Consider the following 24,404-nt stretch of genomic DNA (forward strand, 5'->3'; position numbering starts at 1 on the left):
GAAATATGTATGTGCGGGCTGACAACTTGATTAGGGGATCTGCAGCCGGTTTCTTTGGTCCTGCCGTTTGGCCGTTCGAGCTCGAGGCGGTTGCATAAATTTAGCCATTTTATAATCTCGATATGGCACTCGAAACTGGTAAATTTCATAATATCCGGTTCGGGCGAGCTTGAAAAGTTGTTAATTTGTTGCATCTCCGCGCCGCTCGGCAGCAGGAAAAACAAAGCAGCGCCAAAAATGACAGCAATTAGCCGGCTACGGAATAAGGTAAAAGTATTTAACCTACTTTGCCGTTGCACTGCCCCCCACTTTTCCCTGGGAAATTCAGCGCTTTTCGCTGTAGGAAGTGGAGAGAGAGAAAGAGAGAGAGAGGGAGGGAGGGAGTGAGGGAGAAGGAGACACATTCAATTGGCGCCTAATTAATGAGACGCTCTTGCCAGTGACAGAAACCGAAAGTCCAAGGAAGTCTTCATGGGAAAACCACGCCACCAGATTTCCTCAACACACTCGATGTGTGAAAATGGCAGCGGCACTTGGTGGCGATTTTAAAATATTTAACAATTAAAGCGGTCTTGTGAATGCAAAGCGTAAATATTTTGATTAGTCAATGATACAATTAGAGCTGCAAGAAAATCAATTGGAAAATTGCTCAGCCGAGCTCGCCGACTTTTCCGCGTCTTGCTCCACACACGAGAGCTATCTGCGGTGGAAAAGTCTTGAAAAATGAAAATGAAAATGCAAACGAAAATGAGTGTCGCTCGACTGTCCCAGCTGCCATGTGATATGATTATGTGATTTGGCAATTTGCATTTAATTAATTTCTTCAGCTATTTATTATGTCAACGGCAGCAGCCGAGGCTTAATACCAAGCGCCAGAAGTGGAGGAGCTCGGAGCAGCCAGATGGGGCGGGTGCAATTGCTGTTACCGCACCGAATTCAAGTGAATATTATTTGTTACCGTTGAAAGGCTTTTCAGATTATGCCTCCACTCGCCAGTTATATCACGGAATGCATAATCGAAGCTGACGGCGACGTCGACTGGATGCGATTGAATAATGAAGAATGCCAAATCGAAGCTCTAATATGGATTAAGTTAGGGATTCTAGGGGATAATAAGGCATACTAACGACTAATATTTACAATATTATACTTTATTTCTTTTAATTATTAACACATTCATTTATCATCTAATAAAATCTAGACATGATGTCAACGGAACGGGTGCAGATGGCTTCACTGCTTCCATTTTACGTTTATTGCTCATACGCACCGTGTGCTGGCTGAAAACTAACGAACAGTGAAAAGCAGCGACGACTTGCTTTTCCATTTGCTTTTGCACTTTAAAGTTCAATGTGCGCTGGCAATTAGCCATATATTTCTCTGCCATTTTCCTTTTGACCACGCACATTTCTCCGCGAGATCGAGCCAACTAGTTGCCCAGTAAATTCGTGTTTCATGCGCATTGCCTGCTAGCAAACGAATATAAATTGCTGGTAATTGAATGCGTTGGGCTGCCACTGGGCTCCACTGGGCTCCTCGAATGTGATTTTCAATTACAGCAGCTGCCGTTGCTGGTTGCGTAAGCACGGGCCGCATAAAAGGATAACCATTAAAAGCCAAAATCCGATTCCGAAGCCAATTCCCACAGCAATTTTGGAAAGATGCACGCGTCGCTGGCTTGGTGAGTTGCAAGGTTTTTAGCCGGGACTCTAATAAATATGAAACAATGAGACAAAAGTCAAAGTTGGCTGCTGATTGCCAGCCATTGTTGTTGTTATATGTTTGCAAGCGATCGCTTAAGGTACACTGAGCAAAACTAGTAATATCGATAGCATTTTACTTAAGAAAGGAAAAATAAAGAGCATAATATTTAAATAAAATGTAATAAATACATAATATAACATAAATAAACCTTATAGCTATGGATCCAAACCAACTAAAGCACTAGTATGCACTTCTAAACCTTAAGATTAGTTTCCTTAATACATAAATAAACAGAGCAATGTGGCTTGATATTTTTTGCAGTGTGACAAACTTTTTGTCCGATTGCTTTGTTTTATTTTGTTTGGCCGATGTCGCAAATGTACACCAGAAATAGCTAGAGCTGCCGCTTTTGCTGTGGCGGCAGGAGCACTTCAACTGCTTTTGGCCAAGTTAATGCATGTACTAAATGTCTAACGGTAAATATGAGTTACTAGGTAATTGCTTGGCCTGCTTACCTGCAGCTGTTACATGCGCGCATGCGCATAACCAACAAAAGCAGCAACAACGCGTCTTGACTTTTCACTTTTGTGAGTGGGAATTGATTGAGTGGCCAAGTGCTCTGGGTAAAAGTAAGCCATTCCGGGCCAAAAAGAAAAATTACAGAGCCAAGTGAATCTAAACTATAGCTAACCAAAAAATTAACACCTGCTGGTCAACAAAATGAAAATTTCGTGTGCAATTACAACGACAGCGAGGAAAAATAACAAATTTTGAGCCGATAAGTGGCAGCGAAATCAGGCGAAAAATGTTGCATATCACAAGACAGAAATGGGTGAAATGGTCAACAAATTTGAAACCCATATCGTATACCCTTCAACTTATTATAAGCTCTAAATTATGCAATATAATAATATTCTGTTGTTAGATGTTTTGAATGTTTAGGAATTGAGATAATCTAATTTTTTTCCATTGAATTAAAAGTACCAGATGTACAGTACACTTCTGTACATTCCCAACTTATCCCCATATTCGATGGACTCTCTTTGGAAAGTTCACCAAATTGTAGCTCCAAATTGTATCAGCAATGCGTTCAATTTGCGACGCTTCGTCGAATTGCCAAATGCTGCGGCAGATACAGTGCGGTACGTGACTGTATGTGCATGGGGAATGCCGCAAAGGCGACTGCAGTCGCTTTGTCGAGTGTGGCATGTTGACTTGCGTTATTTTTTCCACCTGCCGCAACGCCAACGCTCTCCAGCTAAGCATATAAACAGCAGACGTAGACCCCAAATCGTGGCCATAATTAAGCATTTATTTTATTTGCCATATTTCTTGCGCTGCATCGGGATTTACTGCGGATTGGATTGGTAATCATCATGGAAAAAATGTTTGTTTTTATCCCCCGAGCTTTTCGGTTTGTCATGTCTCGCAATGTTGTCAAACGTTGTCGACCATAATATAGCAATTAAAATTGTGCTCGTATTTAAGAGTACATCAACCCGATGTCACTCGTTTCGTTTTGACCAGATTGAATCCATGGATCCATGGATCCATGGCTGATCTGCCAAAAAAGAGCTTGTGAGTCGGGGCTATGCAAAGTGGTTGGCTGAAAAACTGCACGAAATTCACATACGAATCCAAGTAATTTCTTGAGTTATTGGCAAACAACTTGCCGATGAACTAGATTACAGAGATGGATGAAATGAGTTGAACGAGTGCATGATGGGCAGGAATTTGAGGGTATGAAGTTAAATAGGAGAAAACCTGTTGAGGATTTTCCTTAAAGTTGTGGGAAAATATTGAGGATTTTATTGACACAAATTAATGGTTTTTATAACGAAAAGTGGGCATACGTTTTTCGTTTTGTTACAACAAACTTGAATTAAATTGCAGCTGAGAAACAAAACACCTGAATGCATTTGACAAAACGATTGTCTCAACCTTCGAGGTGAGAACCTTAGAGTCACTAAATTCCACGCTTCGCTGCCTAATTAGCGCCAACCAATTGCAAATTGACGAAAGACCCAAAAAATAGCTAGCATTGGTTAATTTTCCTTTAACGCAATTGTGGCACTTAACTTTGAATTGAAGTACGTGGCAGACAAGGTATGTGGGCCCCACACACACACCTAACACACACACAAAAGAGCTGTGAACAAAACTTCTGTTTTATGTGAAACAATTAAATATTACAAAATTGGCTTTTATTGGTACAGCCTGCGGACCCAATTCAAATCTAAAGCTATTTACCAGTTACGAATTTACGTAAATCAGCGCATTAAAAGTGAACGATTAACCGGAGGCTAGCCGCAATAGAAGGTTGCCCCAAAAATGTTGCTCAGCAGCAGCCACGAAAATCATCAAGCCGAAATTTGGGTCAAACTGCGTTTAATGAGCCCACTTGCACGGCAACAATGCAGACCTGCAATGCAAATAGGCTGCCAGCCGAGTTGGCCAAATCGAAAATACCAAAATATTAACAAACTTGGGCTCGGCGGGTTGGGGGGGTTTTGTTGCAATGTTGCAACTGCCGATCAGCCACATCGATGACGACTTATCAACGCCATCGTATGCGTCACTAATGGCACACAAAGAGTCCTGGACGACAAGCACTCATCGAAAATGTTGCATGTGTTAACTAGAAATGAAATAAACTATAAGTATATTTGAGTATATAAGTATATATTTTTATAAATATTTGAAAATTTAATATATGTCATAATGCTGTCTTTCATTTGAACCACTTTCTCTTGTTTCTATTCTCATGTTATCATTGTTGATTATCGATATTTTTCCCGAGTTGAGGAGACTTTTTATTCTAAGTGCATTGGGCTGCAAACATCAAACCCCAAACAATGGCAAACAACAACCACAAGTGAACTGTTTTACATTCGGTTCAAGAGACGCTCCGCTCACCGAAGACAGCGAAGTCGCTGCTCCAACCACCGCTGCTTGAACCACCGATCCACGATCCACGAATCCCATCCAGCAATCCACCGAGCCACCGAACCACCGCTGCCAGCCGATTCACTTTCTTCCTAACCATATAAAAGCGGCGCATTTTGGTTGCAACCACATTATTCAGTGGTGAAAAGTCGTTGCGTGCAGTCAACCAGTGATCTCCAAACAAATCGCGAGCTAAAACTCAAACTAAAATGGCATTCAAGGTGAGCAGCAGCAGCCAAGGATAAAGGATAACGATTGTGAACAACAAACTATACAGCAAACATATCCTAAAGGATACAGCAAAACGATCTGAGGATCGAGTGATATTTAAAAACACAAGTGATTTGGTGGTGAATCAAGTGGAAAATGTGTTCCAAATGGCCAGCAGTCGTTAAAAGGATACTCATATTAAAAATGTGATATTGATTTCAATTTGCAATGATTTTTAATGGCAACAAATTTTATTAAACATCGGAAATACCGTACTATTTACTATACTGAAGAAAAATTATAAATATAGAGAATGACAGACTAGGAGCTCAAAAAAAAGGCGCTTTCCGTAAAAATATTCGGCAGGAGCACGAAATTTCCGTTTAAAAATCATCCTAACAAAATTTCACAAAATTTATTAAGCTATTTTGTGCTAATTAAAAAACAAATTTAAAGACAACCTCAAAAACCACAGTTCAAACAAAAGCATCTATTAAAGTTAATCGTTTTAGGATTCAGGAAAAAAACTCACACTTTTGCTTTAGTTAAATAAAACTCCCGCTCAGTTAACCAACATATTTCCAGTCAGCCAGTAAACCACAAAGTAACCACTAAAAGTATATCCAAACAAAGGCGTCAGTCGACCACAGCAAACACTTGATTATGAATTCATTAAGACCAGCAAGAGGAAAAAGTCCGAAATTTGCTTGCAATGCAGCCATAACATGGATAGCAACTGTCTGTGGCCAGCAAGTCCTCCTAACTCACCCACCCACTCCGTGTGGCCACCGCTAATTGCAGCACTTGCAACTGCACACACTCCGCCAACGGAAACAATTAGTTGCTAATTATGCACCCACCTATCTGATTTTGCAGTATCTGATCTTCGCCTCGGCTCTGTGCCTGAGCCTCGCCTATCCGCTGGAGCACCAGTACTACGAGGAGAGCCATGGGTATGAGCACCTGGCCCATCACGAACCGGAGCCCATCCACGAGTATGGCCACCATCAGATCGAACGCATCTCACTGGGCGAGGAGCACGGTCACCTCGAACACGCTGAGCCTCACTACGAGACCCACGAGTCCCACGGACACGATGAACATGTCGACTACTATGTGAGTATTGTCTCTGAATTCCAAATTATATTATAAACTATAATCAAAGAGATGACGATGATGAAATGTTGTTTCTTAACAGGCTCCTCCCAAATACGCCTTCAAGTACGGCGTGAATGACTTCCACACCGGAGACGTGAAGTCGCAGCACGAGACCCGCGATGGTGACACCGTCAAGGGACAGTACTCCCTGGTGGAGCCAGATGGTTCCATCCGCACCGTGGACTACACCGCCGACAAGCACAATGGATTCAACGCCGTGGTCCACAAGACCGCTCCAGTTCATCACCATGAGGAGCTGCACGAGCACCACTACTAAGATAGGACACACTGCGCACTAGAGTTAGCCAAATTGCTCATCAGCCGGAAGTGGGAGGAGGATTATGAGGACTAGGAGGAGGGACAAGCATATCCACATCGCTCGACCATGGAATCAGCTTCATATCTCGTAATTAGGACATCAGCACACACCCAGGCCAAGGATCACATCCTGTCCATGGCCATTTCATTAACATTTTGTATATTGTATTTTATTCTGTGATAGCGAATAACTTCTATGTGTATCTTCCGCTTTCAACTGATCCTTAGTCACTACCTGCTCAGACGAATTTACCGATCACTACTCGACTGTTTGCCTTAATCTTTAATCTATAATCTATAATCTGTAAACTGTAATGTATACTTATGTCTTCTCGTAAAACAGAGATCGAACGAACGAATTGTAAATTGTGTAATAAAGTGTGAATTATGTACTTTTTATAAAATCAAAACTCACCCGACCACTGGCCATAATTTTTTTCAGCCGGGGCCAATCATTGAACTTGCACTCCTCAAACAAATGGCCAAATGTCTCAACTGACCAACTGGTTTATGCGTTTCCAGACGTAAACGGCAATGGGCAAGATTTCCACAAATTACCAGACATCGTTAGACACATTTTCCGGCTCCCAAACGAGTTCTTCTGTTCATTGTGGTTTTTTGGGTTTGTTTTCATTGAAATTGCATAAGCCTTATTTGAAATGTTGACGGAAAATACTTCCTAAATGGTTAAAAGACCAGGAGTTTCTTAGAAAGTCGTAGTAATTGATATATAAGCTGATTTCAATTATCAATAAATAAAAAATCAAACAGCATTGCTAAGATGGCTAGTTTAAATTTGGCGGGGTCTTTCGATATAGTTTACCAGCACTGTTTAACAATATCGATAATAACTAGTAAACTTTCTTTACAATTGCCATCCCTAATTGATAAGAAAGGGCAGAGTACATGTAAATAAGAAATATATCAATGGTCAGCTAGCCAAAGGCAAGAATATAAACAAAATAATGGAGAAAAACAAATATGTACCACGTGTAAATCAGGTGAGCTAATTATGGTGAGCTATTTATGAATTAAAAGCATGAAAATGATACATGCTTACCTCTTAGATAGATGCCATCTATTTGAACAAGGACATTGCCCGCCTGATACGCGATAATCTGCTGGAGAACTTGCAAGCCATCTCAGTGAGTTTATGAACACCACCATAATTGGCCAATTTATAGTGTATATCTCTCACAGCCCGTTTTGTTCATCAAAATCCAACCCGAGCTCGACTTGCTCATTCAATCCGCCATTTGGTTTGGTTCCGTCGGCAAGCGGTGCTCCACTTTTGGCCAACAGCTACTGGTTCTGGCTTACGATGCCGAAAAGCTGACCGTTTCCAGGCTGGTGCTCCATTTCATCCTGACCGTCTTGCCGGGCTACGTGAAGAGCTGGGAGGAGCGACGTTTAACAAGGCGCGTAGAATGGTTTAGTGAGGCGATTACGTGGGTGGAGAACAGTGCTCTAATACTGAACATCCTCAATTACTTTCGGTTCCTGAAGACAGGGCGAAAACCCACTTTGGTGGACTACCTATTGGGATTGGACTACATTAGTCTGCGGAACAATCAAAGGAGAGACATTGGCTACAAGTACCTAACGAGGGAGCTGCTTTGGGGAGGATTTATGGTGCGTGTTCGTTAGTTCGTTTTGTATACTTATATATTAAAGTTTATATTATAGGAAATCCTCGGACTGGTGTTGCCCATCATCAATTTCCGTAAGCTACAAAGATTGCTAAAATCATGGACATTTGGTGGGGCGATTTCCGGACGACGGTTAGAGGATAGAGATGGTCCGGCTTTCCTGGCTCCGCAGATGACACTAAGCACCACCTGCACCTTCTGTGGGGAGCGACCCACATTGCCCCACCACATGGGCTGTGGTCATATCTATTGCTATTATTGCCTCAATGCAAATGTTTTAACGGATGCCAGTTTCTGCTGCCCCAAATGCGGTTCTGCGTGCCCTGACTCGGGAATCCAAAGTGTCTGATAAATAGGAATACAGTGCATGTGATGGTTTTATACGTCTTTTATTAGTTTTAAGCGAAAAGTGGGCTGTAAGTAATAAACAAATCATTTTCATATTCCGCCAAATGTACATACTTTTAGTGTTGGCAAGCAGAGTAGTGTTGGTAGTCGTGCAAAAACAGCTATTATTTACTGGCACAGTACCAGGAGTCGTGCGATAAAAACTACATAAAAATTGTATAATTAAACGAAAATAAAAAGCAAAAACTGGTTTGGGCGAAGTATTCAGCCTTGCGGATCCAAAGTAAACTGCGGATTTTCCAAGAACATAAAACTTAAGATCAAAAAGTAAGTTCTAAATCCCTGTCTTCGGTACATAAAAAGCGCGCGAAAATATAGGAACAGCTGTTGCATTCTCCACCAGCGTTGCCAAGTGTGGCAAATAAATTAGGCAATTATATGAAATAAATTGTTAAGTAGCTCTAACTGTATTTAAGTCACTAGATTAGATAGCTAAACTAAGAACTTCATTAATATTCATATTATTTGGGTGGCAAAGCCACACCCAAATTGTTTTGCAATTTCGCCAATCAGCTGCCCACGGCGATCTGGCAACCCCATTACTTTGTTATTATCTCATTTTTCTGCTGCGCATTTCGTCTTTGTCCGAATTTTTTTGAAGAAAACAATACAATTAATCGCTTTGCCAAGAACACGACAAGTAGTTGAAAATCCACGAATTAAACAATTTTATTGGAGTTGCGTAATTGCATAAAAATAAACAAAGGCATAACCAGCGAAAAGAAGAAAACGAGAGCAAACAATTGAAAACAGAAAGTGCTGAAATAATAACACCAAATACACTTGGCCATCAATTGCGTATATATATAATTGTTTAAATATATTCGCAACGCGAGTTGATTTCACATATCAAGGTCAGTAAGTTGACGACTCGCAGCAACAACAATAACAAACCAAGATCCCTTAAAAATCACCAGGTGAAAATGCTAGATCTGGAGATCGTGCCGGAGATTTCCTTGGGCTGCGATGCCTGGGAATTTGTGCTGGGCATGCACTTCTCGCAGGCCATCTCTATCATCCAGTCGCAGGTGGGCATCATCAAGGGAGTTCAGGTGCTGTACTCGGATACCAATCCCCTGGGCGTGGACATCATTATCAACCTGCCACAGGATGGCGTTCGTTTAATCTTTGATCCCGTCAATCAGCGTTTGAAGACCATCGAGGTATTCAACATGAAACTGGTGAAGCTGCGGTATTTCGGCGTCTACTTCAATTCCCCGGAGGTGCTGCCGAGTATCGAGCAAATCGAGCACTCCTTTGGAGCCACACATCCTGGGGTTTACGATGCAGCCAAACAGTTATTTGCTCTACACTTTCGCGGGCTGAGCTTCTACTTTCCGGTGGACAGCAAGCTGCACTCGGGCTACGCCCATGGACTGAGTTCTCTGGTTTTCCTGAATGGCGCCTCACCCGTAGTGTCCAAGATGTCTCTCTACGCAGGCAGCAATGTGTTGGAGAACAGGGCACCATCCCTTCCCTTGTCCTGCTATCACCGCCAGATGTATTTGGAATCGGCCACTGTTCTCCGAACCGCCTTTGGACACACGAAGGGTCTAAAGCTGAAGCTCTTTACTGAGGGTTCGGGAAGGGCTTTGGAGCCACGCCGTCAGTGCTTCACGCGAGAGCTGCTCTTCGGCGATAGCTGCGAGGATGTGGCCACCAGTCTGGGAGCACCCAATCGTATATTTTTCAAGAGCGAGGACAAAATGAAGATACACAGTTCGAGTGTCAATCGACAAGCGCAGAGCAAACGAAGCGATATTTTCTTCAACTACTTCACGCTTGGCATCGATGTGCTCTTTGATGCACGGACGCAGACCTGCAAGAAGTTCATTCTGCACACCAACTATCCCGGTCACTTCAACTTTAATATGTACCATCGCTGCGAGTTCCAGTTCCTGCTGCAGGCGGATCACCCTTCGATGAGCGATAGTGGTCACGATCTGGTGACGCCGACTAAGCAGGAACATGTGAACATAACCGCCTACACCAAATGGGACGCGATCAGCAGCGCATTGGCCACATCAGAGCGGCCAGTGGTGCTGCATCGCGCTAGCTCGACGAACACAGCGAATCCGTTCGGCTCCACCTTCTGCTATGGCTACCAAGACCTGATTTTCGAGGTGATGCCCAATAGCCACATCGCCTCGGTAACGCTCTACAATACTGCGCCTCCCAGGCAGCCAGCGCATTCCTGGCAGCAGCACAAAATGCAAGACATTCGCCTCACAGTGGCCTAGAGTTGTGGAATTTACTGGGCTCCTTTCGCTGCTCCATGATGCTGAACAAGGGAAAGCCCGCCGGTCGTGCTCTAATCTTTAAGCTACAACAATGATCTAACCTAGCCGTAAAATAGACACATACATTATATATTAATATATATATATACATGGTAGACGTAGATTTCCAATGTAAGCTAAGCCAATCATCGGACGAACTCTCTGACCAGGTTCATTCTGCGGTATTCCATTGCGATAGCTCGATTCGATTTGTTTCGACCCATAACTGACAATTAATAAGCCTCTTACGTTTAAAAAATGCATGTCGTTAATATATTTCAGTACTTTAAGCTCCAATCGTGTATCTCTCTTTGAAAAAGAAAAAATCAGCAAAAAAAATATATAAATATAAGGTTTCGACAAAATGTTTAATGGTTTTGATTTCTTTACGGTCCTAAATATTCTGTTCCTTTTCTGGATTTAATCATAAGATATGTGGTTTATTTTCAGTTTCTTAAAATGCCCGAACAAGTCGCAGATCAGGAGAACCAGGCTCCACAGCAGCAGACGACTGCTGTGCCTGCCTACAATCCCGAAGTCCTGCAGGATATGTTGCCCGTGTACTACAGGCGCCTCTTTCCCCATCTGCCCTTCTACCGCTGGCTATCGTATGGATCATGTAGGTACATCTAACTACAATCCTTCAAAATAGTCTTTGAACATTATACTTTTCAGCTGAAGATGCTATCTTTTCCAATCGCGAAATTTCCTTTACACTGCAGGACGATATCTACATACGTTACCTGTGCTTTGATACCCAGGCTGAATTGGAAAAGGAGATCTGCTCGAGGAATCCTATTAAGATTGACATTGGACCAGTAATGCATTCCAAACCCAAAAACCATCGATCAATTCCTGGCGGCTTAACGCCCGTGCAACGTGAACTCGTTTTTGATATAGATATGACGGATTACGACGAGGTGCGTACCTGTTGCTCTGGAGCAGGGGTATGTCTGAAATGCTGGAAGTTTATGGTGCTGGCTGCCAGGGTTTTGGATGTCGCTTTGCGGGAGGATTTCGGTTTCGAGCACATAATCTGGATTTTCTCCGGAAGACGAGGTATCCATTGCTGGGTGTGCGACCACCAAGCCCGTCACTTGGACGGACGTGGTCGGTATGCTGTGGCGGAATACCTTAACATTATTACCTATGCCAGTTTCGCGGGCGGCAATTCACCCAGATGTTCAATGGGAGACCGACCGCATCATAGCCTCAAGAGAGCCTTAAAGATAGTGGAGCCCATGTTCGAGGAGATTGTACTAGAGGATCAGAATCTTTTTGGGACTCCCAAGGGTGTTACCAAACTTCTTAACATGGTCCACGATGATGCTGCACGTGGCGAACTAGAATCTTATCTGCAAAAGAATTTGGAGGATGGAGCACACTCGCGACTTGTGTGGGAGAGCTTTATAAAGTACGCCAACTCTATGAGAACATCCACGACAAGTGCCTGGAGTCGCAAGCTGAAGAACATTGTAGCCGAAATCCAGCTCGGACTGCTCTATCCTCGTTTGGACATCAACGTCACTAGGGGATTTAATCATTTGCTAAAGGCACCGTTTTGCATTCATCCAGCCACTGGAAAAGTGTGCGTTCCGTTTAGTGTGAGTGCTGTGGCCAAGTTTGATCCCACCACAGTGCCGACGATCACCCAGTTGCTTCACGAGATTAACGCTTTCGATGATAAGAGCAAGAGCTACATGGAGGCGCCGGAGGATAAGAGCCGCATCAAGGATCACAAGAAAACTAGCATGTTCAAGGGTGTCGTGGTTTTCGAGGAGTTCCTGCGAAAACTGGAGCGCAGCCAGAAATCTGCCAGCTTGCAGTTTTGATTCTAATTTTACAAACTAAGATAAGAAAATAAAAGGTTAATGAATATTTCAGTATGCACACACTTTCTCGTTTGCCGCTGCGTATTTATCTTTATTGGGGTTTTGTATTGTAATCATTAGGCTAGCAACAATAAATAGTCTAGGCGACATCGCACCGATTTCGGTTCACAATCCGGCTCTCACATGCAGCGCAGTCGCACCAGCGGCACCACGTTGCCGTCCTTATCGTCCACATCTACCTCAACCTCTAGCTGGTAAAGTCCATCTTCCGGTAACGTGCTGTCGGGCAGACGGGCCAGGATCTCGCTCTCTCCGGTGCGTAGCTTAAAGGAAGCAGCTCCATTGCTTACGTCATCGCCCTTTCCCTGCTCTGATTGGGGCAGTGATATCCGTATTTTGGCAGGCAGAACGCTTCCCCTGCCCAGAACCAATTTGGCATTGGATTCGTCATTGCCGTGCCAAATATAAAGGTCATCCTCAGCCACCACGCAATCCTCCTCCTTGTGAAGCTGCTGTTCAAGGGGGTCAATCAGGCACACAGCTTGGCGCGCACAGCCGATGGCCACAACCTCGTCCGCCGAATGGCTGTTGTGGAGCTTGGCGTCCGGGAAACGGGCTCCCACTGCCGCCTGAAGCTTCGGGATTTGCATTGTGGCGCCTAGTAGAACGATGTCATCTATTTTACTCAAACCAGGATGCTCCTTTTGCGCCTGCTCCACACACTCGCCCAGCTGCTGGATGAGGTTATTGATCACTGGCTGTATGAGGCTCTCGAAGCGAGCACGCGACATCTGGGCATTGTAATCAACGCCGTCCATCAGGGAGTCGATATAAAGCTGCGTGGAAGGCATCGTGGTCAGGATGTGTTTGCAATTTGCAGCGGCAGTGCGGATTTTGGCCACTGAGCGGCGAGACTCATGCGGATCTAGCTTGTACTTGCGACGGAACTCCTCGCAAATAAACTGCACCAAGGCCTCGGTGAATTGCCGGCCACCGATGGGGAAGGGTCCGAAAGTGGCCAGCTGAACGAACAGGCCATTTTGGACGGCGTAAAAGGCGATGTCGCTGTATAAGCCACCGCATTTGATTGTCAGCACATGGTGGCGCTGTTCCGTCTGCTCCTCGCCGATGCTGTAGCCTAGAACGGCGGCCGTGGGTTCGGTTATAATCTGGGCCACGTGGAAGCCAGCGGTTTGAGCGGCATCTGCTAGCAGTTTGTAGGCCGAGGCGGGATAGTAGCTGGGTATGGAGAGCACGGCAATGGGCGCCTGTTTCCCGTCCGTGTGATATTGATGGGCCAGCTCCAGCTCAGCGCGCAACAGCTCCACCGTCACCTGATAGGCGCTTAGGTCCTTGGTCACAACTTTATCGTCTTGGTCCTCCCTGTCGGAGGGTACAGTGTGCTCCATCCGGAACACCAGCTCCTCCTTGTCAAAATCGCAGGGAATTTCTCGCAGCGCACTGGACAGTTTCTCCTCCGTGAGCTGTTCCTTGGGCTGAAGCAACTGAAAGCTGTGTGCCACCGCCTGGCGCGGACGGTTGGCCATCTTCTGCTTGGCCGTGAGGCCACATTCGATCTCCGAGGTTCCGTCCCAAAGAAGGCACGCTTGAGACACACGGTCGCCCTGTTTGTTGGCGATCACCTCCGCCTTGCCATCCGCACGCACGTGTGCGATGCAGAGCGTGCTGTTGCCAATCTTAATGCCAAATCGCGGCCACATCTTTGGGGAGTCGGAATCGAAGGCAGAAGTACCCGGACTTAAGGAATTATCTTAACAAAATGCAACGAATAAACGCGCACGTTTTTTTCCAGCACGCGCGGTAGTGTTGTGTGGCAGAGTATTTGGCAACACTGGCGGGGTATTATGTCACGGCGATGACACTTTTTCGATATGTACTTATGTTTTATATGTTCTCAATATTTTCCATACATCACATACCACGCTAAATTTAAAGATTTGGTTCTTAGAACTACGATAAAAAATATATTTATATTTATTTAAATTTTTTCTAGATAAGTCATTTCGGGATTTTCAAAGAAAAATTTTTAATTCTATTGGATCATGTACCTATCGATTAAGTCGATAGGTACACTTATTAACACTTTTAAAAGAAGTATTGAATAACGTGAAGCAGCTGTTTCCTTTCGATAGGAATCGACCTACTGCAGACCATCACTAGCTGAAAAATATGTAAACAAAACAGACGGAAAAACGCAAGAAAATTGCTTAAAACCCGATTAAAAACAAAACAATACAGGGCCAAAACAATGTAATACAGTTCTGCAAAGTATAGGCCATAATAAATAAACCAAACTAAAAGCAGAGAGCAGCTGCACGCGCTAAAGTAACAAAAAATCCATAGGAATCCAAGCGCAGAGGCTACAGAAGCAAACTGTTGACCCCGCCGACCCCACCGTCCACCACCCCCTTAAAGGCCCAACCCCTCCAATTCCCCCGCGAAGTGGGCACTGTGTGACATACATGCGCGTGTGTGTACGCCCCCAAAACCCCAAGCAAACCGTACCGATTCGTCATCGATTTACGGCGGAACCAAGCCAAACAATGCGACTCCGCTGAAAATTGGACAAATTGAAAACGAAATCTATTAAAAGCGAGTGCGAGTGCGTGGCCTTGGAACAGAAATTGATTTGTTTACCTGCCCTGAAAATGCGCAATTCTTAGGGCTTAAGAATAAAGAAAGTCGGAATATATCACACACACAACAAAGAGTAACCCATTTGGGAGTGCCTGGAACTGAGGCAACCTTGAGTGTTCGGAATGGATGATAATCTGAGCACCAAGTCCTCGGAATCCTCGATAACAACCAGCGGGGAGTACGAAATAGTTACCGACAGCAATGTGGTCAGTCCCATGGAGCAGGTGAAGCAGGTTGTCAACCAGGAGAGGACTCAACCTGAAGTGGGAGGCAAACCGCCCACTTCGCTGAGTGCTCTGGCTCTGTCCTCACCCGAGGCTGGAGGAGATCGCTCTCCCACACTGGACATGGCGCACAATCGCAACCTAAGTGACATGCAGCACGAGATGACGGACGCCCTCAAAGATCTGGAGTTGGAACGCGGCGTAGGTGAGTGAAGAAACACAACTGAGAGGGTGGAATGGGTTGCCCTGGGTAGCCTGAAGTAAACTCAGTCGTTGCCCAACGCCAGCTGTGCACACAACGTCGCGGTCGCTCCACTATTGGAAACACCAAACGATTGCTAAGCCTAACCAGCTGCAATCTTATCGGCGCAGAGCCGTAGTGCTACGCTGTCATGGAAACAACGACAAACAAACCGAATAATAATACTTTCCTTAAACAAAATTCCGCATAATTCGACATTTCTTATTGCTCGTCGCGTAATTGACAATTAACATATTTGCAGCTGCCAGTGGGGAGAAGTCAGCGCAACGTGTTCCGAGTCATCAGCAAAAGTCTCTGACCCTACCGCTCACGGGCTCCGGCGGGAGATCTGCCGATCCTGAGATGCGTTTCCCCTGCACCTTGTTCACGCCCAAAAGCGAGGAGACCCTCGACGATGCATCCAGCTCGAACAGAGTGGGTCATTCAGTGTTCTATGACTGCATAGACGCTAGCCCCGCCTGCGTGGAGGAAAAACAGGATGCCATGAAGCCGGATAAGGGCGACACCACCGACGAGGAGGGTGAGTAGATCTCTTAAATTGGTTAAAATCCCAAAAATCAAATCCTATACATTTTGTTCTATATTGTATTCCTAGGCTCCTTAAACTGAAATATATGTTTAGTGTAATTATTGAAATTTAATTGACCATGTGTTTTTCATTTTTAGTTTCTGAAATCGATCAGGGCTGCACCATATTTTCCGGAGTCACCTACCTGGGCGCAGCCAACATTAATGCTCCAAAATCCGAGACGGAGGTTTATCGCATCATGGGCGAGCTAAATAGTGGCTCAAAGTCGGTGGGCCTGAAGATCACTGTGAGCATACCCAATTGCTCAGAAGGCCTGGTTGTGTGAGTAAAGTTTTTACTGCCCCTAGAATGACTCACTGAGCGTCATAATGCTCCTACTACAGCCTCCACGATGCCGAGAGCAATACTATTATTGCCACCTATGAGATATCCAGCATTATCTTGTACTATCGAGGACCAGTGGACACGGTGGAAAACGGTTGCTTTGCATTCACTTGGCTCCACGGCGATGCATTGTTTCAGTGCCATGTGTTTCGGTGCCATATTCCCGAAGCGGTTAATCAAGTCAGCGGTGAGTCAGATCATACAGTGATTTCATCCTCCCGACTTATTCAAAATCTTCGCCCGCAGCCTGCTTCCAAAAGGCATTCCAGACTTATCCGCCCAGCATGAGTTGCAGCCTTAATTCGGCCGTTGACATGGCCAACTCTGTAACCTCCGATGTAAGCGGGAATCCTTTAAACACGGCTGGGTATGAGTTCATAGTCTCCTTAGAGATCCGTGAGCGAGTGGCAAAGAACTCCTATGCCGCAGTGCCTCGCGATAGGGGATGCTTCAAGCTACGAGCGAACACAGATAAGGAAGTGTGTATCACAGTCAAACAGACTCCGTCAAATGTTCTTCAACCATTGCATATCGAACGATGTTTCGGTGTTCTAGTGGCACCCGGAAAACTAGTAGTCCAAAAGGATATGCATTTGATCGACATGCACAGCATGGGTTACATCCAGCCAGGCGGAACAGGAGTAGCAACCGAATCGGACAGCAATGCCCAGCAGAGCTCCACCTGGCCGTATACAATTCGAGCTGAGTGGAAAGCCCAGGAGAAGGCCTTTGAGCAGTTAAATCTTGAGTCGTCCAAGACCAATCTCACTGTGGCCGTAGACATTGTGATGCGACGTATACAGGAACCGGTTAGGTTCGTCATTGAGACCCCAGTGACCATTCAGTCGGCCAGCGAAATGCGTATTATGGACCATTTTATGTCAAAGCGACCCATGACACTACGATTCTATTTGCATCTAAAGCGGACCGACGAGTCCAACTGGAAAGTGAATAGCATTGATCCCTCTGAGGAAATCACGGAGCAACCGGGCCACCAGCAAAGCTCTTCCCTGCTCAAGATGGGTATGAATAATCTATCGCGCATTGTGCGCAGTTCGTCCATTGCCTCGATTGAGGATGATTGTCCCTCGGACTACAGCAGCGATGGCGATGAGCCGCTGCTGAGTGGCACTGGTGAGGTATCTAAGGATTGCTCGCAGGACACGCTCGACGAATGGGATCCCATTCTGCGGGAGTGGGATTCCGAGAAGAGACCGAAAAATCTGGCACCTTTAGTACGCCTCGGCGTTCCAGAAGCACTGCGTGAAAAGATCTGGCAGAAGCTAGCCAATGTCGAGGGCAGAATGGAGATGAACGACAAATACAAGATCTTAATCACCAAAGTGAGTATTGAAGTGAGTCCATCTGAAAAGTAATTATTTGAAAATTTACTTGTAGGAAACCAAATGTGAGACCGTTATCCAGCGGGACATCCATCGCACTTTCCCGGCGCACAAATGCTTCAAAGAAATTGGCGGGTCTGGTCAAGACGCACTTTTTAAGGTGTCCAAAGCGTATGCCGTTCATGACAGCGAGGTTGGATATTGTCAGGGTCTAAGTTTCATAGCAGCTAGTCTGCTCCTTCATGTAAGTAATTTATAATGACACTACGAAGAATGAATGCTTACACACTTTAATTTTCAGATGCCTGAGGAGGATGCGTTCTGTGTTCTGGTAGCGCTTATGTACGACTATGGGCTCCGTGATCTCTACAAAGCTGGATTCGAGGTCCTTTACCTTCGTCTTTACCAACTGGAGCGACTGATCAAGGATCAGCTGCCTAAGCTGCACGAACACTTCACGGCCTGCGGCATTGAGACGCACATGTACGCCTCCCAATGGTTCCTAACCCTATATACAGCGCGATTCCCATTGTGTTTTGTGTTCCACGTGCTGGATGTCTTTCTACTGGACGGACTACCTGTGCTCTTCCAGGTGGCCGTTACTCTCTTATCAATCTGTGAATCAGATTTGCGACAGCTTGATTTTGAGGGCATTCTAAAGTATTTCCGTGTAACGTTGCCGAAGAAGTGCCGGAGCTCCAGTCAAGCACGCAAGGTGATGAAGCAAGCCTGCGAACGTAAGATAAAAAAACTGAAGCAGTACGAGGAGGAGTTTCTTCTGAAGAAGCAGCACAAGGAGCGCCTGGAGAAGGAGGCACAGATTTACGAGAATCGATTCGGCGAGGAGAGGCGCAAAATGCAGGCGGAAATCGACGCATTGAACAAACAACTGACTTCCGCCAAAGAGCGAGCTGTGGAGAAGGAGAAGAAGCACACGGGCATTATACAGGAATACAAGCAGATCATCCAGCGCCAAGAGCAGGACATGAACACACTAAGCGAGACTCTAGGAAAAGTGATGGTGAGTTGTATTGTAACATAAATCGGACGGGGTATTCATTTCTCTCCCTTTCAGCACATGGTTTCCAATTGCCAGGATTGTCAGCAGCAGATCGACGCCGGCAACGACAACGCTAAGTCAGATGACGGCAAGACCCGGCGGCAAACCGATGCCATGCGGAATGCCAATGATCATCCACTGGGTCCACTTGATCCGCTAAACGCTGCCTCGCAACGCATCCGCGAACTAGAGCTGGAGCTGGCCCAGGCCAAGCTAGCTCAAGTGGAAGCCGAGTGCAAGAACCAGGACCTGAACCATCAGCTCAGCAATACGCTCAGTGAGCTGCAAACCAACCGCAACAGCTGGCAGCCCTGGCTATCGAAGACCTTCAATTCGCTGCAGGAGAAGGTGACCACGCGAGGCGGCCATCGGGATAATGGCAGTGGCGGACCGATGCCCTCATTCCAATCCTACATGGGCCAGGCGCCAACTACCCTGAGCGAGGCCAGCTCCCCCAGCGGCAATCAGGTAACCTAGAGTCCAGTGATCCGGCCAACCTGTTATGACTGAAATTTCTTCAGTTTATTATTTTTAAGTTTTTTATGTATTATTTCTATAAATAAGAGGTGGGTTATCAGCCCACGAGCTGAGCTCCAGGAATGTTTTCGAAATACTTTAAGCTAACTGGGAAAACCCAGCCATTACTTATCATTGATTAATTTAATTGCGCGCTTTCCCTCACACCATGACACACATTGAGAATCTTTATTTAGTCGACTCTATGCAGGCATTGAACCCTTCTGCTTCTGTTAGTACCCTGAACCCGGTTTGCTTATGATTTTATTGATATTTTGCGTTGCAAATAAAACCCCGTGTATATAACATACTGAATTTGAATACTTTGGTCCCTCGTATGGCTGCCCAGGAGTACAAGACCTTTGCATTTGCGTCGGTGGGAGGGTCACCGAAGTTGCCCAGCAAATTCCAGGCCACCAAGCTGCGCAACAGCATCGACAGTCTGCGCAATATAGTGGTGCCCCTGGACACCGGCAAATCGCTAGCCGAGAATCTCAAGCACCAGCTGCAGCAGTAGGAAAAGGTACAGATACAACGTAGGAGGATCTGGATAGCAGGCAGACCTACGGCAGTGACTACGTCTGGTATTATTTATCATATTCGTCTATATATACATATAAAAACGTGCATTTTGATTTCCATATATACGCGAGTAATAGATTTTTATTATTTTGCACTTTGAGGCACCCGAAAGTCAGTGCTGGTCAGGATGTGCCCCGGATCAATTTGTGGGTTGAAGTGAATCTTGGGCGATGGATGTTCGTTGTTGTTTTTTGTGATCTGATCTGGGGCACATCACTGACTTGCTCTTTGGCAAATGCTACACGTATAACGGCTATAAATAAATAAAGTAACAAAAAATGCTAATTCATAATGTAATTATTTATTTCTTTTTGCGGTGTGGTACATATTATAAAGAATACAAACGTTGAGACATTTGGATAAGGCTCGATGAAGTTGGAATTAATTATTAATTAATAATTTCAATAAGCTAATAACATTCGAGTAAGGAACAGGCTTATTTATATGTGACTAGATACCGACCAGAAGCACACCAGGCTTTAATACTATCGTTCCACTTGTCTACTCCACCTTGAATCTCCCGCTCAGATGAAGAACAATCGCTGCATTCCGTCGCTCCTTTTTTGTGGCGTCGATACCGCCATTGTCGCATAGTTCATCAAAAGATCGGCCGACGAGCTGCGCTGCATGAGACGCCTCCTTCCGGCACTGCCACCTCTGGCATTGCTAAAGGATCGGCTTCGTACGTGACCCCGATGACGCCGCTTGGGCCGCTGGGCTACGGCTCCAAAGCAGGACACCTGCTGCTCCGCTTCGCTCTCACTTTCGCTGTGACTCGGGTGACTTTCCACTATCACATGGGACTGGAGTGTCTGGTTGGATTGCTCCGTCTCCTGGGTAATGGTCTCCGATTCACTTGTGTCCTCGGGGGTCAAGCGGGCTCGCTTGCCCACACTATAACTCGATGGATCCCTCGAAAGCTCGGATCCGAAATTACTGCTGCTCCGTTCATGTGGAAGATTAGTCCCGTAGCTAAGGAAATCCGGGTACGGAAGATGCAGATCATCGCTAGTGAATGCTTCGGGAGAGGAGAAGGTATGTCGCAGCCTCCGGACTCGGTAACCCCTGCCCGGTGGAACCTGTTGCACTACCAACCACGATCTCTTCAGGAACGTGTGCTCCGTGCAATTGCTGATTGTCTGCTCCGGACTCTGTTTCTGGTCGGTTGTCACAGGACTCTCTTCCGTCGTGGAGGGCAGGCCTAGAGTGAGTGAAATGCTAAGTGAGTCGCCTCCCTGGGTGCACTCATCTGCCGTGCTGCCGGGCGTTGTGGCTGACCCACCTGCTGTGGGTAGTTCACCCCCAGCGGATAACGATGACGGGCTCGTTGAAATCCCCACGGATTGGACCCGCTGCTGCCCTGACTCCTTTGCTGCCGGGAGAGACGTGCCTGCAGTGCCTGCAAGTGGGACTCTGTGGGTAAGTTAGCGACTGCAGGGCGGGATTGGGGGAACTCTCGACCTACCACAAATAGCCGTGGCGAGGAGCATTCGCTGGGCCATAGTCTGTACGTGTTCCGCATCCTCCGTTGTATCCGTGGCCGCCACTGCATGGGTCATTGCCGCCGCCGAGGTACTGGGCTGTTCCTGATCTCTTTCCAGGCTGCAGCTGCGATGCAGTGGGAGTACAGATTGCATGGTGCAATTGCTTGGGGCGCGACTGCAGCTCCGATCTCGAGGAGGGGCTCGACGGGCTCGTCTCTGTCGACGTGGCTCCCGTAGCTCCTGTTGCATCCCCACCTTGATGACCTCCTCGTAATCGGGTGGTGCCTCGTAGCTGGGCGGTTCGTCGGGCGTGCGATCCTCGTCCTGACGATCCAGCAACTCACTGATCGTCTGCAGGTGGCTTTGAAGCTCCCGCTGGTGTCGTGCTCTAACCCCCATCCTGTACAGGATCACCATCCAGCCGGACAGCACACCGAATATGCCAAGTGTGCTGATGATAAAGATTCCCGTGGCCGTCTTGAGATCTGGATACTGGTCTATCTTGGGGAAATAATAGTTGGGCTTGTGGGAGTACCAGCGACGATCGTGATGCAGGTGCGCCCAGTCCTCCTCGCAGGAATCCGGCTCATCGCTGCCATCCCCACAGTGGTCGAAGCCATCGCAGTGGAGGCGAATGGATATGCAGTGGTTGTTCCCGCACAGAAACTCCGAGCCAATGTAGCAATCTATGCAAATTGAATTGGTTAATTAAACATATTTTAATTTTCCAAATTTCCAATCGAACTCACTCAAGTAGTTGAATACGCTGTAAACGATGGCCAGCTTGGAGGACATCCCGAATACCCCACGCAGTCGAATGTAGTAGCCATTGAGAATGGGAGCCACATGGCTCTCCTTGCTCAGCCCATTGTTCGGCCACATCACATTCTCGATCTCCACGGCATCCGAGGTGGTCCCCTGCCGAATTGTGAGCTCCGATCTGGCGGCCATGCCGTAGAAGTCATCCACTCTCAACGATATGTGGGTTTTCATCATCATGTAGTTGTTGCCGGGCTTTATAATCCAGATGCAGTCAAACAGCCGCACGTCCGTGGCATTTTCGATCATGTTCATCATGGTGATGGCGCCACCAGGTCCAGTAACCATACCCCCGCAATCTAGAGGTGGAATACAGATATGTACATAAGCATTTTTGTGCTGTTGCATCATGCATTGTGATACAACCTGCCGCAATAGTGCATAACCAACCCCATTCCGGATTATATACAAGTATTTGCCCAACCACCACCCTACGGGCAATGATCCAAGAAATCGATTGTCTTACCAAACCGAACCCAACCAGAGTCACCCAGTTTCCACTTCAACGCCTTGCATTGACATTGATATTCGCCAAGTGGCCACCCACCCACTTCCTCTGCCAAAATCAATATGACAATTGCCTGCAGACTTTCAAGTGCCCGACTAATCCGAAAATTATTCAAATGTCCCTATTCCTACAGAGAAAAGAAATGTTAACCCCTTTTAAAATTTAAATAATTTGCGAGTTCTAAAATGAAGATCAATAAACATATTGTTTTATACTTTTGAAAAACCCTATAAGTGATTTTGTTATCGTCTTTTAACCTTAGATATTAGTAATTTGATAGTCTTAGTTTTTGTTCAGTGTACAGTAACCCACTTACTCACCTGTGTAGGGCACCAGTCGCTCGTCCTTGAGCTGCTTGGAGGATACGAAGCTAACCTCGGCGCGAAAGCCCACTCCGGTGGCGGAATTTCCCCGGAACTGCAGCAGCAGAGACTTGCCGCTGCTCACCGTGATCGGCGGACGGAAGTGCTCGCCCGTATAGGAGTCTAGCATCTGGCCATTGGAGTCGAAGATCTCCAGGGTGGAGGTGAGGCCCAGTTGGAAGTCGGTAAAATCCAAACGCACCTGGCAGTTGTCCGCCTCGCAGGTGAGGATGTGTTCGATACCATAGTCGCGTGGATATGCCATCGGGAAATACGGCGTGGAGATCACTTGCGGCTGGGACTTTGTACTCCCATTGCCCACAATAGACTGCTTGGGGGAACCACTGACTATCCGCACGTTGCCTATTCCGAGGGAAATCCGGATAGAACTTTCTTAAAAACCTACCAACTGATTCTAAATCTTACGTTCCGAGAAGTATTGAAGGGAGAACACGTGCGCATTGCTGGCTCTGTAGAAGAACTTCAACTGCAGGGTCCTGGTTTTGCTCCGGAACACCTTGCCATCTCCGCAGAACTCCTGGCCGGAAATGGTTGAATCGTAGGGCGGCTCCGAGAATTGGATATGCTCGCAGGGACACATGCTGGACTTGCCACCCGTATTGCCACAACTTTTGGAGAAGTTGGCATAGGTGAAGGCCACTCGGATGACGCACTCGGCACAGGTGACCAGCTCCAGGCTGCACTGGTACCACACATCGCCGGCCACTGCATCGTTCTTAAAGACCAGCGGCGAGCTCTGTTTTTAAGTTCATAATTGCTGACCAAATCCCTTCCAGAGAAGCTGGTAAATACACTTACTCTATAGGCAGTAGTAGTCACATTACGGGCGTGCAGCTCTCCGGCCGGACTTCCCAGCTCAAGGAAGTGACGTCTTCCGTCCCAATGATTGCATATATCCAGATCCCGGTAGCTACTTGTGGCGGGATACGCCTCTCCTGGCCAGCAGAGCAGGCAGATCACGTAGGCCAGCAGGTAGCCATAGCCCAATGCCTCGGCTAGCATCGATAGTTTCGTCCTTCTAATAGGATCCTGATCCCCTTCCGCTTGAACCGTCTCGGTGTGGTGCCGCCAAGTGTTAAAACACAACTGTGGCCATTTCGCTGGCAAATCCAATAAACCCAGAGCCATCAGAAGCCGCACAAGTTGAC

The 24,404-nt window shown here is 46.3% G+C and overlaps 7 protein-coding genes across 8 annotated transcripts; 5 read left to right on the plus strand and 2 right to left on the minus strand.

Annotated features, from left to right (window-relative positions):
• Positions 1–4,766: 4,766 nt before the first annotated feature.
• LOC117141201 (adult-specific cuticular protein ACP-22) lies at positions 4,767–6,746 on the plus strand. The gene is made up of 3 exons (XM_033304553.1): positions 4,767–4,871; positions 5,737–5,976; positions 6,059–6,746. Exons 1-3 carry the CDS (start codon positions 4,860–4,862, stop codon positions 6,293–6,295), a joined length of 489 nt encoding a protein of 162 aa, XP_033160444.1. The 5' UTR covers positions 4,767–4,859; the 3' UTR covers positions 6,296–6,746.
• Positions 6,747–7,220: 474 nt separating this feature from the next.
• On the plus strand, positions 7,221–8,428 carry LOC117139457 (peroxisome biogenesis factor 2). The gene is made up of 4 exons (XM_033301765.1): positions 7,221–7,337; positions 7,404–7,481; positions 7,537–7,968; positions 8,023–8,428. The coding sequence occupies exons 1-4, from the start codon at positions 7,302–7,304 to the stop codon at positions 8,332–8,334; spliced, it is 858 nt and encodes a 285-aa protein (XP_033157656.1). The 5' UTR covers positions 7,221–7,301; the 3' UTR covers positions 8,335–8,428.
• A 57-nt stretch (positions 8,429–8,485) lies between these two features.
• Positions 8,486–12,566, plus strand: LOC117139454 (DNA primase small subunit). The gene is made up of 3 exons (XM_033301763.1): positions 8,486–8,660; positions 11,123–11,291; positions 11,348–12,566. Exons 2-3 carry the CDS (start codon positions 11,132–11,134, stop codon positions 12,502–12,504), a joined length of 1,317 nt encoding a protein of 438 aa, XP_033157654.1. The 5' UTR covers positions 8,486–8,660; positions 11,123–11,131; the 3' UTR covers positions 12,505–12,566.
• On the plus strand, positions 8,932–11,033 carry LOC117139456 (UPF0183 protein CG7083). The gene is made up of 2 exons (XM_033301764.1): positions 8,932–9,247; positions 9,311–11,033. The coding sequence occupies exon 2, from the start codon at positions 9,317–9,319 to the stop codon at positions 10,631–10,633; it is 1,317 nt and encodes a 438-aa protein (XP_033157655.1). The 5' UTR covers positions 8,932–9,247; positions 9,311–9,316; the 3' UTR covers positions 10,634–11,033.
• Positions 12,551–14,362, minus strand: LOC117139453 (heat shock 70 kDa protein 14). Its single transcript, XM_033301762.1, has one exon. It carries the CDS (start codon positions 14,223–14,225, stop codon positions 12,684–12,686), a length of 1,542 nt encoding a protein of 513 aa, XP_033157653.1. The 5' UTR covers positions 14,226–14,362; the 3' UTR covers positions 12,551–12,683.
• A 310-nt stretch (positions 14,363–14,672) lies between these two features.
• Positions 14,673–20,123, plus strand: LOC117141866 (rab GTPase-activating protein 1-like). Its single transcript, XM_033305547.1, has 9 exons — positions 14,673–15,591; positions 15,890–16,168; positions 16,315–16,498; positions 16,561–16,748; positions 16,808–17,904; positions 17,960–18,148; positions 18,206–18,925; positions 18,980–19,432; positions 19,830–20,123. Exons 1-9 carry the CDS (start codon positions 15,285–15,287, stop codon positions 19,995–19,997), a joined length of 3,585 nt encoding a protein of 1,194 aa, XP_033161438.1. The 5' UTR covers positions 14,673–15,284; the 3' UTR covers positions 19,998–20,123.
• Positions 20,124–20,341: 218 nt separating this feature from the next.
• Positions 20,342–24,403, minus strand: LOC117141867. 2 transcript variants are annotated; one of them, XM_033305548.1, is made up of 6 exons: positions 24,055–24,403; positions 23,662–23,992; positions 23,194–23,598; positions 22,296–22,664; positions 21,528–22,232; positions 20,342–21,461 (listed from the first exon to the last, which is right to left on the minus strand). In XM_033305548.1, the coding sequence occupies exons 1-6, from the start codon at positions 24,382–24,384 to the stop codon at positions 20,587–20,589; spliced, it is 3,015 nt and encodes a 1,004-aa protein (XP_033161439.1). In that variant the 5' UTR covers positions 24,385–24,403; the 3' UTR covers positions 20,342–20,586. The 2 variants fall into 2 exon arrangements, with proteins under 2 accessions (XP_033161439.1, XP_033161440.1); XM_033305549.1 differs by having other exon boundaries at positions 21,172–21,475.
• Between the last annotated feature and the right edge of the window lies 1 nt (position 24,404).

This window comes from Drosophila mauritiana, chromosome 3L (genome assembly GCF_004382145.1).
Source record: "Drosophila mauritiana strain mau12 chromosome 3L, ASM438214v1, whole genome shotgun sequence".
In the NCBI taxonomy this organism is placed as follows: domain Eukaryota; kingdom Metazoa; phylum Arthropoda; class Insecta; order Diptera; family Drosophilidae; genus Drosophila; species Drosophila mauritiana.